The 14,607-nt window shown below is 36.7% G+C and overlaps 2 protein-coding genes across 2 annotated transcripts in view; both read right to left on the bottom strand.

Annotated features, from left to right (window-relative positions):
- LOC133336064 (enhancer of split m7 protein) overlaps nt 1-14,607 on the bottom strand; it is a 378,459-nt gene that overhangs the window by 81,190 nt on the left and 282,662 nt on the right. The window lies entirely within an intron of this gene.
- Nucleotides 8,035-8,559, bottom strand: LOC133336107 (enhancer of split m4 protein-like). The gene has a single exon (XM_061544404.1). It carries the CDS (start codon nt 8,557-8,559, stop codon nt 8,035-8,037), a length of 525 nt encoding a protein of 174 aa, XP_061400388.1.

The following is a 14,607-nucleotide window of genomic DNA, read 5'->3' as shown; positions in this document are numbered from 1 at the left end:
AGTGTCGGAGGGCGGTAATGAGAGAATGTTGTGTGTGTGAAATAAGCTGACATGGGAAATGATCTCAATGGCAGTAATCAACCTGTTGTAGGGTTATTCCATGGCAATTGGTATGATTTTTAAAGTGGGGAAGTTTGAAGGAATTTTGAAATGAACTTTATATTGGGGAGTTAATTACAATTTTCTAGCACGGGAATCCACAAAAGATACCTTGGCAATCAGATCCTTTAAAAGAACTTCATACAGGACAGAATATTTATTCAAAACACACCGGTTTATGAAAATCCTATAGGAGGTATCCTGGCTGCCTTCCATTTCAAAAAAAGGTTTTCTCTTCCCAGAAGAAGATTTGTTACGCTCTTTTACACTGTGGACCGTATTTTACCTTGTAATAACTATGGAATATTCCTGATTAACCTAATGTGATATACCCATATAGTCCGTCTGATGAAATCACGAAAGGCCTCTCAATATTCAATACCGAGATTTATATATTTACACAGAAATTCCATTACACTTTGGATTTTAAAAACAAGATTTACTTACTTACTTAGCTGGTTTATGACAGAACGGTAGTTCTATACGCCGAGCTTAAAAAAGATATGTCTTGTGCGCATCTTATCCAAATTGAAAGACCATTTTCCGAGATGTTGCCTTCTACTTGATCTTTACATCAGATTCGTGACCTTCCCTTTCTGCGTGAACCATCAGTAGGCTCGATTTTGTATGCCTTTTGAGCTGGGGCATCCTCATCCATTCTCACAACATGACCTAGCCAACGTAGCCCCTGCAGCTCTATACGCCTGACTATGTCAATATCCGACAATAAATGGTACAACTCATAGTTCATTCGACGACGATATTCACCGTCGACGCAGATCGGCTTATAGATCTACCGAATAATTTTCTCTAAAACACTCCAAGAGCTGTCTCATCTACTTGCGCCCCTATCTATGCTAGCACAGCATGCATTCGTGTAAATACAATTCAATTCTTCTTGATGGGCCTGTAGATCCAGAGGCTTACTGAACCTCCCTCTCCAGATCTGTAAAACCCAAACAGATATTGCATCGACAACATCCTGTTGTGATGACGCAATGGTTTCTGTTTAGATACATCTTGGGAGGTTTCAGATGATTGTTCCTAATGTTATCTATCTTGAAAAAATCTCGGATGGTAGTTTGAGAAAAAATCTACGGATGGTAGTTTGAGAAAAACAATTCAGAAGTAATATGCTCTCTAAATATCCATACCATATAGAACGTAGAAGATCATACGAATGATTTCGGATCTTGTGGTATGCAGGATTTTTTTTCCTAAAATAATATATTTAAAAGTACTGAACTGTAAATAACTTGTGAGATAGAGTCCTCGTATAGAATCCCATTTAAAAACATTCGATTTATCGATCTTGTAATACTATTTTCACAAACAATGTCTGGGTGTATAGAAAATATAAGCTCCTGACTTCTAATACCTTTTGAAAAGTCATCCCGCTATATGCCATAGATAGGTTTTTGATCTATAAGTAATATCCTTTGAAGTCCTTCTGAACGAATCTGAATCTTTGATCTCTAATTCGTATTCAAAATCTTCTATTCTTCTGGTATTTTTCGTCAAATCCCCTTAGAAGCAATCAAATCTTTATGTCATGGCAACCCTGTACGAACATTCTCGCCTCTCTTATGTGTTTTTTTTTCTTGTGTTAATAAAAACAACCACTTTATTGAAGTCCCATTGCTACCGATCACCACCATCGTCATCATCATCGGCACCACCACCAAGATCATCAACTGTGTGCACTGCACTTTGGGCATTGGCAAATGCTACGCTTGTGCCAATAAGAGAATATCCATTTTAGAAAAACAAAAAAAAATAGAGATGCCGTTGGTAGAATTTCAACTCCTGGGAATTGATGGAACAAAAAGAGGTTAGGTTAGTTAAATTTTGAAGACGAAAAATACTTATTGCTTACGATACTGTAAAAAATTGCAATATGAACTTCTGTCGCTTTTATGTATTTCCGGAACGATCTAGTTCAAATGAACTCTTCCGAACCAGGAAAAATCGATACTAGCTCCGGTCCCTACGCGTTCATGTAGTTCATTTTGCTCTAGCTGTTCCTTTTAGATCACGCTCACCTAGTTCCTTTTATCCAATCGTTCATTTGAATGAACTGGGGTGTATGGGAAAATATTTGTACAGCTAACGTGTTGAATTTTCTTCCCCTATAAATACCTATATACCTTTGAAATCTAATAAAATCTAGTTCAGATGAACTAAATCAAATTATAGAATTATCTAGTTCCTTTTTTGGAGTGAACCGATAATGATCAAACCGCTTCAGGAACGAAACTATTTCTGTCAGCTGCAGAAGAGTCCAATTCATGGATTGTCTTCTAAAAGCAGCTTTTTATGAAATGTTTTCCCTTTATATGTACAACTTCGATATACATATGACAGATTTTCTTTCAGGACCAGCTGCTTTTGGTGCGAAGTTCTTGAGTTCACCCATCCTTAGTTGATCCATCGTTCAATCAATTATTGATTTTCAAGTCCGACCTCCTTTAGCATAACACGACTAAGAAGGTTATCGGAATGTTGTTTAGAAATTTAGATTCGACGCAATAATCTCTGAAAGACATTATAGGTCTAAAATCTTGTTAATAAATATACGCTCTAAAAATTGTAAAAACATATTTTTTTTTTCTATAAAATAATGATATTATATATCTTATAAATGTAAGAGGTTCAACACATTCTCATCGTCGTAACTTCGGATCCAATATCCCTAGTGCCCCAATATGAACATTTCCCATGTTAATGAAATGCATCGATACCTCGTATTAAATATCGGGGAACCCTTATTTTTTCTAGGCCGATATTCTTGGCATCCTACCGATTTGTGCTCTTGACCCTCCGAAATTCTGTGATTCTAGGACTATGATATTATATTACCATCTCCAAACGCATCAGAAATGTTCTTCCAAAAAATAAAACGTACGTCTTCCTGGTTAGTGCTCTAATATATTAAAAACCTGCCCCATTTATGTTATATTTAATTTAGATCTTTATCAGAGCTTCATGGAATATTATTGTACATTTTCCTGCCTTAAGGAATATCACCTCTTTACCTATTGAATTATTTTTAATTTTGATCCTCCTCTGTTATGGTATTCGAGGAACACTAGATCCCAGATTTAGAATATGAAGATGTCTTTTCAAACATCCAAAATTACGAAGAGGATATTGGACTATTTTTTTTATTAAAAGGGTTAAACTTAGACCTTTTAAAATTGAACTACTTGAAATACCAATACAACATGCATTCCTTCAGATTGTATTGGTATTTAAGGGGTATATTTTATTTATAGGGGATGAAAACGTAACAGGTTAGCTATACAAATATCCATCGTCCAATCCAACAAAACATTCCTTCATCCTCCGCTATGCATCGGCATCTCTAACACTGAAACAATTGGGATTCCAATACAACAGTTGGTTCATTGGTTGTGTTTGGCCAATGCTTATCAGAGACCCTGTCCGCTATGCTCTCTTTCTCTTGTCAGATACTAAACACACTCTAAGCTCGTTCGCTCGATCGCTGGATGGTTGACTGTGGTGGCTCATTGTCAGAGCATGGAGTAGAGTGCGCTTGGCTTGCCATGCTGCCTGCCTGGGCATGTCTTGTTTATTGTCAATGATGACAGTTCTCTGTGGCTGCCGTCATTTCGTTGCTGGTGATTTTGTTGTTGTTGCTGTGTCTGTAGTTTCTTTTTTGTGCCTCTTTCGCTTTTTTGTGAATCGCTGGTTGTGTTTTTTTATCGTTGTTGTTTTTTCTCCGTAACTAAGTACGCAATATACAAGACCGTGGGAAACAGATTTGTCGTGTGTTTCCCACACGATAGACGGATGGATGAATTGCGATGTGATGCGATGCGATCCAATGGATTACTCAAAACAACAACAGTGGCTGGCTGAAGCAACAGTAACTGCGGCAGCCGCAGCAGCAGTGACAACAAATAAAAAATACTGTTTACAACAGACCCAACGACTGACACGGAATGGATGGATGGCTGGCGGAGGGGTCCCCTCAGAAATGGCAATGAATGTAATGATTGTTTTTATGTCTTCTTTGATGGCTGAATGGCTGTTGTGAGAGTGAGTCATGGGCACACAATCGGGGCCCTATTAAATCAGTGGCCGAGTGTGTGAGTGATATAATGGTTTAGTCAATTTGATGGCTGGTGAAATTGATATTGTCGTCATAGTCGAATATGGGATTTGACATGTTATTTAAGTTTGTCATTAATCGCATTAGATAGATAAAGGAAAATTTCGAGAGATTTTTCAATTCGGTGTAAGACTTTATGCGCGATCTTCCGAAGAAACGGTTTAATAGGCAATCCGATTCTTAAAGACTTGCAATTGTAGTAGAACTATAAATCGAAGGGTGAACAAGGAAATCCTCTCAAAGTGAAAGGGTCCGATCAGTGTCGGTTCTTGTAAAATTATAGTTTCTCTATGTTTAGATTATTTACCTATAGATGATTTTTCCAGCCACACACCATCCGACTTTGTTGGATCCGAAGCTTACATCGGATAAACCTTGGAAATTCTTCTTTAAAAAAGTCCACGACTTGATTGACTTTCTTGACAATTCTTCTTTAAAAAAAGTCAACGACTTGATAGACCTCGGAATAAATTTTCTTATAAAAATCGGCACTTGAATTTACCTTGGAAAAAATGTTCTTTAAAAAAGTACATGACTTGATAGACCTCGGAACAAATTTTCTTACCTTGGAAAAAGTATTCTTTAACAAATCCATGCCTTGGTAACCTTGGAAAAATATACTTTAAAAAAATTGTTTGAAAAATTACCGTCTTGGTACAAATAATATTTTAAAAAATATTTTTTTTAAGAAATCCTTTCTCTGGATCCTGCTTCATATATCCTTGACTCAACATTACATTCAATGAAATAACTGGATTTTATGTAAAATAATTTTGTCTGTTAATGTCCATTACGGACTGGACCGGCAGCCTGGCCTGGTGGCACTTATCATCATCATAATCATCGTTGTTGTGATTGTAGTTTTACTTGTAACTAAAACGGAATGTGTCTTCAAGCGGTCCAGCACTAGTCGTCCTCCTCCTTTTCCTCGGCTGTCCATCCTACACCATGCGATACTCATGTGAGAATGTAAACAGACTTTGGGCTTACGATTGATGTATTATTTTAAAATCGGTGGTGGATAAGTTTAAGCTTGACTCGCCTCCTTCCTCTCGCACAACTCCTGATAAATAAAAAAATCACAATGATGATGAGGAGGACAATGATGATGATGGTGGTACTGGCGCTGCTGTTGGCAGTGTTGACGTTGACGACGACATCGCCGTAGATGACGTTGATAATGATAGCCAGCGTAAAATTAGTTTTGGATCACAGCACATGTTTCGTTTCATTTTTGTTGTTGTTGTTGTGGTTGCTGTCCTCAGTCCGAACCATAAATATGAATGAGTAATGGTTCGCGAACAGAGAAAAAAAACGGAATATTCTTGCATAAAAAGTATGACTTTATTCGCATAAATATTGTCATGATAGACTATCGGTGGGGTCTCTCTGCGGATGGTGTAGAAATAAACAAATAAATTAAAATAAAAAAACCGAAACTATTTCTAAATTTACACATCTCAAATTTGTAATTCAACACAACGAGAAATAATATTAAACGTTTTATATTACTGGTTTTTCATTTTTTGTAAAGAAGAATGGGGGCGATTTAGAAATACTTTTTATATTTACATATTTTTCAAGTATCAACACATGGAGGAATTTTTAAAGAAGATTTAATTTATAAGCCAACAGAAGAAGATTTTTTCTCGAGAAACAACAGAACTTTTGTTTCAAAAAATATTTTTTTTTAAGTATCGTTAGGGGAAATGAATACTTTGATAGACCTTGGAAAAGGTATTCATTAAAAAATATAAGGTGTCCTCAGATAAATATTTTTAAAGAAATTTAAAGAATTTTGTTAAGTCTTTCATACCGTAGATTTTTTTTTTAATAGTGAATTTTCCGAAGGTCCAGTGAGCGTAGATTTTTTAAAGAATATTTTTTTCAGAATGTGTAGTGAGCGTAGATTTTTAAAATCGAATATGTCCGAAGGTCCATTGAGTGTAGATTTTTAAAATAAAAAAATTCTGAAGGTCCAATGATCGTAGATTTTTAAACGAAGGTCCAGTGATCGTAGATTTTTAATAGAAAAAAAAATCGAAGATGGTTCAGTGAGTGTATATTTTTAAAAGAAAAAATTTCCGAAGGGTCTCCAAGCGAAGATTTAAAAAAAAAAATATTTCGAAGATGGTCCAGGGAGCGTAGATTTTTAAAAGAAAAAATGTCTGAAGTTCCAGTGTGCGTAGATTTTTAAAAGAAAAAATGTCTGAAGGTGCAGTGTGCGCAGATTTAAAAAAAATTCTGAAGGTGCAGTGTGCGTAGATTTAAAAAAAAAATTCTGAAGGTAGTCCGGTGTGCGTGGATTTTTAAAAGAAAAAAAAATCTGAAGGTGGTCCGGTGTGCGTAGATTTTTAAAAGAAAAAAAATTCTGAAGGTGGTCTGGTGTGCGTAGATTTTTAAAAGAAAAAACTTCTGAAGGTAGTCCAGAGTGCGTAGATTTTTATCGGAAAAACTTCTGAAGGTAGTCCAGAGTGCGTAGATTTTTATCGGAAAAACTTCTGAAGGTCCAGTGAGTGTAGATTTTTAAATGAAAAAATGTTTTTTGATTTTTAAAAGAAAAAAATTCTGAGGGCGGTCCAGTGAGCGTAAATTTTTAAACGAAAAAAATTCTGAAGGTGGTCCATTGAGCGTAAATTTTTTTCGAACCTAACTGTACGTCCAGTTAGCGTAGATTTTCAAAAGAAAAAAATTCTGAAGTTGGTCCAGTTAGCGTAGATTTTTTAAAGGAAAAATGTCCGAAGATCCTATGAGTGTAGATTTTTAAAAGAAAAAATGTACGAAGGTTTGGAGTAGTAGATGTGTAGTGGTTTTTGGAACCGATGATGGCCTTGTGCCTAGGCTCCCAATCATGAAAAAATAAAGAAAATGAAATTGAATGGTCTCCAAGTCTAAATTTTTAAAATAAATGTCCGATGGGCCTCAAGCGTAAATTTTTAAAAGAAAAAAATTATATAGAGGTAATTTACTTATACATTACTCTATCCCCACTAACCCTAAAAAAGGGATTGCCTTATGATTATCTATTGTTGTGATCTTCTAAGACTTTAAAGTTAGATTCTAAATTAATTTTCCTATGTTTCGTAGGGTACTACATTTGCGCCATCTATCGTCTCATCGTAACAACTCATCATCGTAGTTATGTAGTGGTGGGTGTATTTGCTAACCGTGTCATTGGAAGTCGATCGAGTTCTTGACGTTTCCTGATGACCCTTGGGGTAATGTCCGTTTGTTATATGCGTTCTTGTTATTGCCACGGAATTTTTTGGTTTAAAATTATTTCGAGAACTTTTGATAGTCAAACAAAATATTCATCTAGGCTCTAGTTCTCTAGATGTGAATGTTTCTAGAATTTGAAGATTCACTTCTTCCCATTTTTAAAACTATCATGAATAGAGTTCAAATAATCAGGTGTATTTAGTTCAGCATTGAACCACATTTCACTACAAGGCCAAGCAGGGATGATATTCTCACTCAAAGAGATATCGAAGGATATCAAAACCTAAAGGAATTTCACACAATGCAGACTAGTTCTAGGACATTTTTCAAGGAGGGTTTGTCAAACATACCACCCTTGCCCTAAAAATCCAAAGTTTTCCCAGTGAAAGACAATAAAATTTTTTCTTTTTTGTAATTTTTCTTTTCTTATATTTTTCTAGTTTTCTTTGATAATTTGTTATATAAAAAATTAAAAGTAAAAAAATAATAAACAACTAAAAAATATCACAATAAAGTAAAGCTAATGTTTTGGAAGACATTTCGATTCAACTAAAAACTGGAAAAATCACTTGAGATTATTTTCAAGCTTGGGCCCAACGATCTTGTTGCTGCATGCAGGCTAGTTGATTTTCCGAATGACAATTTAAAGCTTCTTCCAAATCATTATCGGCTGGTATATCCGAGGAGGCAGTCCAAAAGAAGATACCCTCATCGGTGGTGATGAAATGTACGGGCAAGACACCAATACTGATATCACTGAATTCATAGGCACCAGCATCGGGAAGTGATGATGATTGCTCAGATTCATAGGAGATGATAGGTTCAGCGGACTGTTCATTTTCAAATGAGATACGTTCATTTTGATTATTTTGCAGCGATTCCATGGAGGATTTGCAATCGATTTCAATATTGGCATTATTATTGTTATCCAAAGACTCGACTGATTCCAAAGATTCTGCTCTCCTCTTGGTGTTCTGCTGCTCCACTTGCGATTGTGAAAATTTCTGCATTTTGTAATGTTTGACAATTTGTTTCAACAACTTCTTGATGCTGTAGGACATCTTTTTCTTATTGGACGATTCGACTTTCTTGATTTCTACACACATTTTGGTGAAATATTTTTTGCTCTTCTAGTTCTTAAGCGCACGAAGGTTTGTTGGAGAATGATATGGCATTCTTGTTATCCTTCGGCTTATATACCCCTTAGCTGAAGCGTGTTCTAGAAAAGGCGAAGAAACGATAAGGATATGCAGGTCCCTATCTTTTTTCATTTAGGGGGTGTTTTTTTCCATCGACTCTCCTGTTTGTGCGCTGTGTGTAGGAGCGTGGGAACCCAACACTTTAAAATTAGGGGCGAAGACACAAAATAAGAAACAGCTGGTTGCCATAAATTTAGCCCAAGCATAAGGTTGTTGTTGTTTTTATTCAGTCTCTTAATTTTTTGTTGGTGTCAGGATGTGTGCCCGTCATTGTGAAGTAATTGTTTCATGATAATAATAAGAATTGTGTCGCAAGGAGACACAATTAAGAATATTTTCTCACGATATTTTGAAGGCCAAAAGAAGAAATGAGACACGTGAGAAAATTTTTTTCTGTGTGTGTAATGTTTCCTACTTACTGCGCACAATCAGGTGAATCAAAGTGTTTAATGAAGACGAGGATGATGATGATGATGGAAATCCTTTCATAAAAAACAAATCACACTTTTAGGAGGATGCAGTTAGGGTTTGAACGATCGTGTGTTTAACACAAGTCTGGCCTAAGGTCAGCATGTAGCCAAAATCGAATGTCGTGATTATGGCGCAAGACTTTCGGTGGCTATAAAGATTGTTTTGATATATTAAAAAAATACTTTGAGAGTTCTTATAGAGAAAGAAACCCTTTGAGAGGTCATCCAAAGAGAAACACTTAGAAAAGTCTTCTGCAGAAAGGATAGGTTGAAAATAATAAGGATATACATTTTGGTTTTATAAGGAGAACCTTTAAATAAGTAAAATATTCAGATAGTTTATTAGAAGAGAAAGTATGACATTCTTCACTCGACATAGATCCTCGTCATTCTATTTCGAAATTGACACGATTTTGATAATTGGAAATATCATAAAGCCTTTTGGGATATTTCGGAAGTATTTTATTAAAAGGTAGAATAGACGGCCTTAAAAACCTTCTCTCTACATTTTATATCTATCTAATATAAAATGTAGGTTCTAAAGAGCACTTTAAAAAGCGTGTCCTCCTAAAGAAATTCTCCAGAAAGTCTTCCTGGTAGTTATACCAGAGATTGAGATCTAATGCTCCTGTATACAGAAGTTCTATGGAAACTCTGTTGAGAACAATATTCTCCAGATGACTTCTAAAATGTCCTTTTCCTTTAATAGACCTGTAGAAGGTGTTCTGTATATGAAAGACCTGTTAACGTCTTCTGCCTCTAGAAGGCTTCTGGGAAGCTACCCTGTTTAAAGGGATTTTTAGTGAAGATAGCTTGGAGAAGTTGTTTATGTAGATAAGAAGTGCAGAACCTCATGTGCCATATTTAAGGCCTGTACGTAACAGAAGGTCTTCAATACACCGACGACCCTTAAACAATAAGGGACCTTCAGAAAGTCATCCGTGTAGATAATTTCTTATAAGGTATTTTGTCTACAGAAGACTTGTAGGTGGTCTGCCAAATATCAGTATAGGAGGCTACTTGAAGGTTGTATTATATGGGGCGTTATAGGGATAAAATGTAGGATAACTTTGTGTGGCACAAGGTAGGAAAGTAACTCTCGGAGTCCTTCAATACCGAACAAGGGTTCAGGCAAGGTGACAGCATCTCGTGTGACCTTTTTAACATCCTGCTGGAAAGGTCACTCTTTACACCAAACAACACATGTTAATTGCCTACGCCGACGACATTGACATAATGGTTCTAATATTGCTAGAGGTAACAGCGACCTGCCAAAGTGGGCCTGCCAGTAAATGGCGAGAAGACCGAGCTCATGGTATTGACGCGGAAGACGTCCAGTAGACTTTTGGATCAACTGTAAAACTTGAAAAATACAGCTTCGAGATAGCGAACAATTTTATATACCTCGGTACCGCCATAAACAAAACTAATAACATCAGCTTTAAAATTCGAAAGAGAATAGTGTTTGCCAACATATGCTATATGGTCTGTGTATGCAACTCGAAAGCAAGGACACATCTCGCCAAACCAAACTCACGCTCTACAAGACGCAGATACTACCAGAGCTAGTGTATGGATCTGAAGCATGGGTACTTGCGCAAGCAGATGAGACAGCTCTTGGAGTGTTTGAAAGAAAAATTCTTCGGATGATCTATGGACCGATCTGTGTCGACGGTGAATGTCGTCGTCGAAGAAACCATGAGCTATACCATCTATTCTCGGACATCGACATAGTCAGATCGAGCTGCAGCGACTACGTTGGCTAGGTCATGTTGTGAGAATGTATGAGGATTCCCCGCTTAAAAGGTATATAAATGCAAGCCAAGTGATGGTTCACGCAGAAGGGGAAGTCCACGGAAAAATCAAGTAGAAGACAACATCTCGGATCTTTCAAATTTTTAAGATCGGCTTATGGAACAACCGATCTATAACAAATCAGCTAAGTAAGTAAATATTTATAGGGTGTCCGCCATAGACGATCTCTAGGGAGGATCGTGTAGGAAAACACATAAAAGTTGTCTATACACGGATGGCCTATTAAAGTTCTTCTGAATAATTATGTGGTTGGTAGAAAGACTTTTGTCCGTCCCATGTCTTTGGATGACCCATGTGATTATTCTACCTATAGAATATCTCAATAAGGTTGTATCTCTATAGACAATTTGTCTATTAATATAGGCCACTAGAAGGTTTAATTGTCAAAATTCGACTGAAATTCTTGTAACCAATTACAAATCTCAGCCAATGGGCATCTGTTCTTGTTGTCCCGTTCTGAGGTCTTCAAATTAGCCTCACTAACGGAGTTCACTTGTTACTTCATCCGCTCCCCCTCCATATTTATCACAAACCCATTACAACTTCGGTAGAACTTGTTGTGTGCGGAATGGATCATTAATACTAAAAACCATCAATAATTCCAACATAACTAGAATGACCCATTCCCAGAAACGAGACGAAGCAAGATTTTGAGGTAATTTACTAATCTTTGACAAGATGTTTTCCCTGAATCTCAGCCAAAGAAGAAAATTAGGTTCATTTCGTTTTGGGTGCCCACACAAAGTTCCCATGCTTTTGGATGCACTGGTCACTGCACTGGCACCGCACTGCAGATCTTAAGTAGAACATCGTATAATTTGATGTGAATTGTGTGTAGTAGTTGCCGACATTGCTGACTTAATTGAAACTGGTTTTTGTTGTTGCCGTTGTGTTGTTGCTGGTTGACTGGCTGGTTGGCAGCATCCACATGCCACAAAGTGCGACCTACACACAGTCACACATTGAGCAAAGCAGGCGAACATAGTAATGTTTGCCACAAAGCACCATCAGTTGTTTTGACTCTCACGCCGTTAGTGACTGGCCTGGCCCGGCTCGAGTTGGCCTGTTGTGGCTGCTGCTGCCACTAAGGAACGTGTGCAATGGTTATGTCTTAAACTTTGGAAGTTATTGTGTGCTAAAGACAATCATATACAAATTGAATGGCTGTTGGACTAACTGCCTGGCTGGTTGGCTGGCTATGGCAATGGTTGCTTGTGTTTGGATGCTTAAGCTTTAGCTTAGAGATTGTCTGAGCAGCAGCTCCACATTGTCGATGTGTGCAAAAAAAGCCATAATGGACAACGTTCATTAGCACACGCGGATATTTGGCACGAGCTATGCAACTCGTTGCTCTGTTCTCTACATCATGGATGGATAGATGGATGGCTGGAACGTGTATAGTGCCATTCGTTGTTCGTTTCGTTTGGTCGTACCAAAATGCAACATGCACTTCGACATTGCAGCAGGCAAGCAAGCTATGAGCATCGAATCGTGAGATCAGTTGTTTTGGTATTCAATACAGAATCTGGGAAAAATAGCACAGATTTGGATTTTTGTTGGCAAAAAATCGGAGAGATAAAGTGGTGTTGGTGTTGGCGGTGGGTTGTGTTTTTTGTTTCGTTTCTGCGGTGAACATCTCCTGTTATGGCTAAAACAAGTTTGCGGTTTTTTTTGTTTTGTGTTGGATGGTTGGAGTTACTCTTATTGGGATTTTAAATGTAAAATAATGCTTGTTTTTGTGGTAAATGATTGAAATTCCTAGAAATTTGAGTTAAGTGGTGTTTTTTTTGGTTCTGGAATTTGGTATTGAGGGGAAGAAGACGTTCTATGTGATATATGAGGGGAGATCTTTTATTGTTTACCTAGGGATTGAAGACCTTCCTCATGTCTTCCACATTTTTCTAGAGATAAAATACCCTCTTCAGAATAAATTCTACAGATAAATGATGACCCTGAAGACCACAAATCTTCAATAGACTGAAGTTTTTTCTGCAGGAGTTCTACAGATACAACACCTCCAATAGATAGAAATTCGGACTTACATTTAGCAAATGCCTCTTCAGAAGACAATTCTGTTGGTAGAAAATGTTCTGCAGGTTCTTTATAGCTGGCAGACATTTTTCAAAAATTTTGGACTTTATTATGGCTTTATATATCCAGAAGTATTTATTCAGGTCTACATCTAGTGGACCCTTATAATTTATTCGGAGACTATACTCGGGTCATCTTAAGCTAAAATACCCTCTTATTTATGGAATATATAGAATACATTCTAAAAATACCTTCTTTAGATCTCCTACGGAATTTTTTATTAGTTCTGGGCTCATATGGTCGGACCACTTTGATAGTAGCTGCAGGTCTTCTGGAATAAAAATACGAGAAGATAATGTTTCGGTCGTATATATATCTGCATGGTATTCTATAGATATCATACCATTTGTAGGGCTTCCATACACAAGATAACTTCTAAACGACTTCTGTAGTCAAGAGGTTTCATGGAAGTTTTCTATCCATAAAAGACCTCTGAGTGGCGTTCTTTCCATAGAATATCTCTGATGGCCCAGCAATCGCTTGGAAATCTCTGAAAGGACTTCTATTTATCTCAGAGTTCTGAATCCACCTATACCTCTGGAGCGTCTTTTATTGAAATTAATTTTGCTTTCCTTTAGTTATTTTTTCGAATCACTTAAGTCCTATATGGTTGGAATGTCTTTGCAAGATCTTAAGAGAAAACCTTCCGAATTTCTACAAGGAGATCATATTTTTGTCTATAGCTGAAGGAAAGTTATAAATACAATTCCTGAAGCTAAATACAATTAGAAAAGCTTTAGGACTTCTATTTATAAAAAGCCATATGTAAGTTAACTTTTTTAGGTCATTTGCGGACTTTCTATATGTCTTCTTTAGGCATAAAACCTTCTATAGGTTTTCAATGGAAAAATCCGTATGCCACTCATAAGAAATTTTCGAAGGTACTCCTATCAATAGAAGACCTTTGAAGAGACTTTGATCGATCTGGAGAACTATACATTTGTAATGACCGATTTTAATCTATACCCTAGAAAACCCTTTGCCCATAGAACACCACTAAGCGATCTTCGATTCACAAAAGAATTTTTTGTGCGATAAGTTTTTATGGTCACCTACAGACTTTCTGTAGGCCTTCTATGATCTGTAGAAGGTCTGCTGGGTTTCAATGGAAAAAAATGCCATACTGGTTTTTTCAATATACAAAAGAGCTTCTGATGAGGTCAGGACACTTTTTGGTACAATATCAGTTTTCCATAGACTGCAGACCTTCCTTTGTTCTACTATTCAATTTTCTCTAGGTTTGTCATAGAAAATAGGCTTAAGTGGGCTCTGGGAATTCCATTGGTCATTCAATGAGGACCTACTTTGCTTTATCCACATACAGAGGCAGGAAAATCCGCAATTTTCAACCTTATCCCTCATACTTATTTCAACGGATCCCTCTTCATTCTTCTAAAGAACTAAAGGATATCACCGTTCTTATCATCTTCCAATATTATGACACAAACACCATAAACAATTTTTTTGTTTTAGAAATTCCCACACATATGGTAACCAAACCAAGGAATTGACTTCCAACTTAAAACAATCGAATTGGTCACTCAATTAGGAGAAAGTAAAGACATCTAAATGATTCCTA

The sequence above is a fragment of the Musca vetustissima genome, unplaced genomic scaffold (assembly GCF_032173495.1).
Source record: "Musca vetustissima isolate MV318-11 ecotype Yass unplaced genomic scaffold, APGP_CSIRO_Mvet_v1 utg744, whole genome shotgun sequence".
Classification (NCBI taxonomy): Eukaryota; Metazoa; Arthropoda; class Insecta; order Diptera; family Muscidae; genus Musca; species Musca vetustissima.
This window is presented reverse-complemented; position numbering and strand designations above follow the sequence as displayed.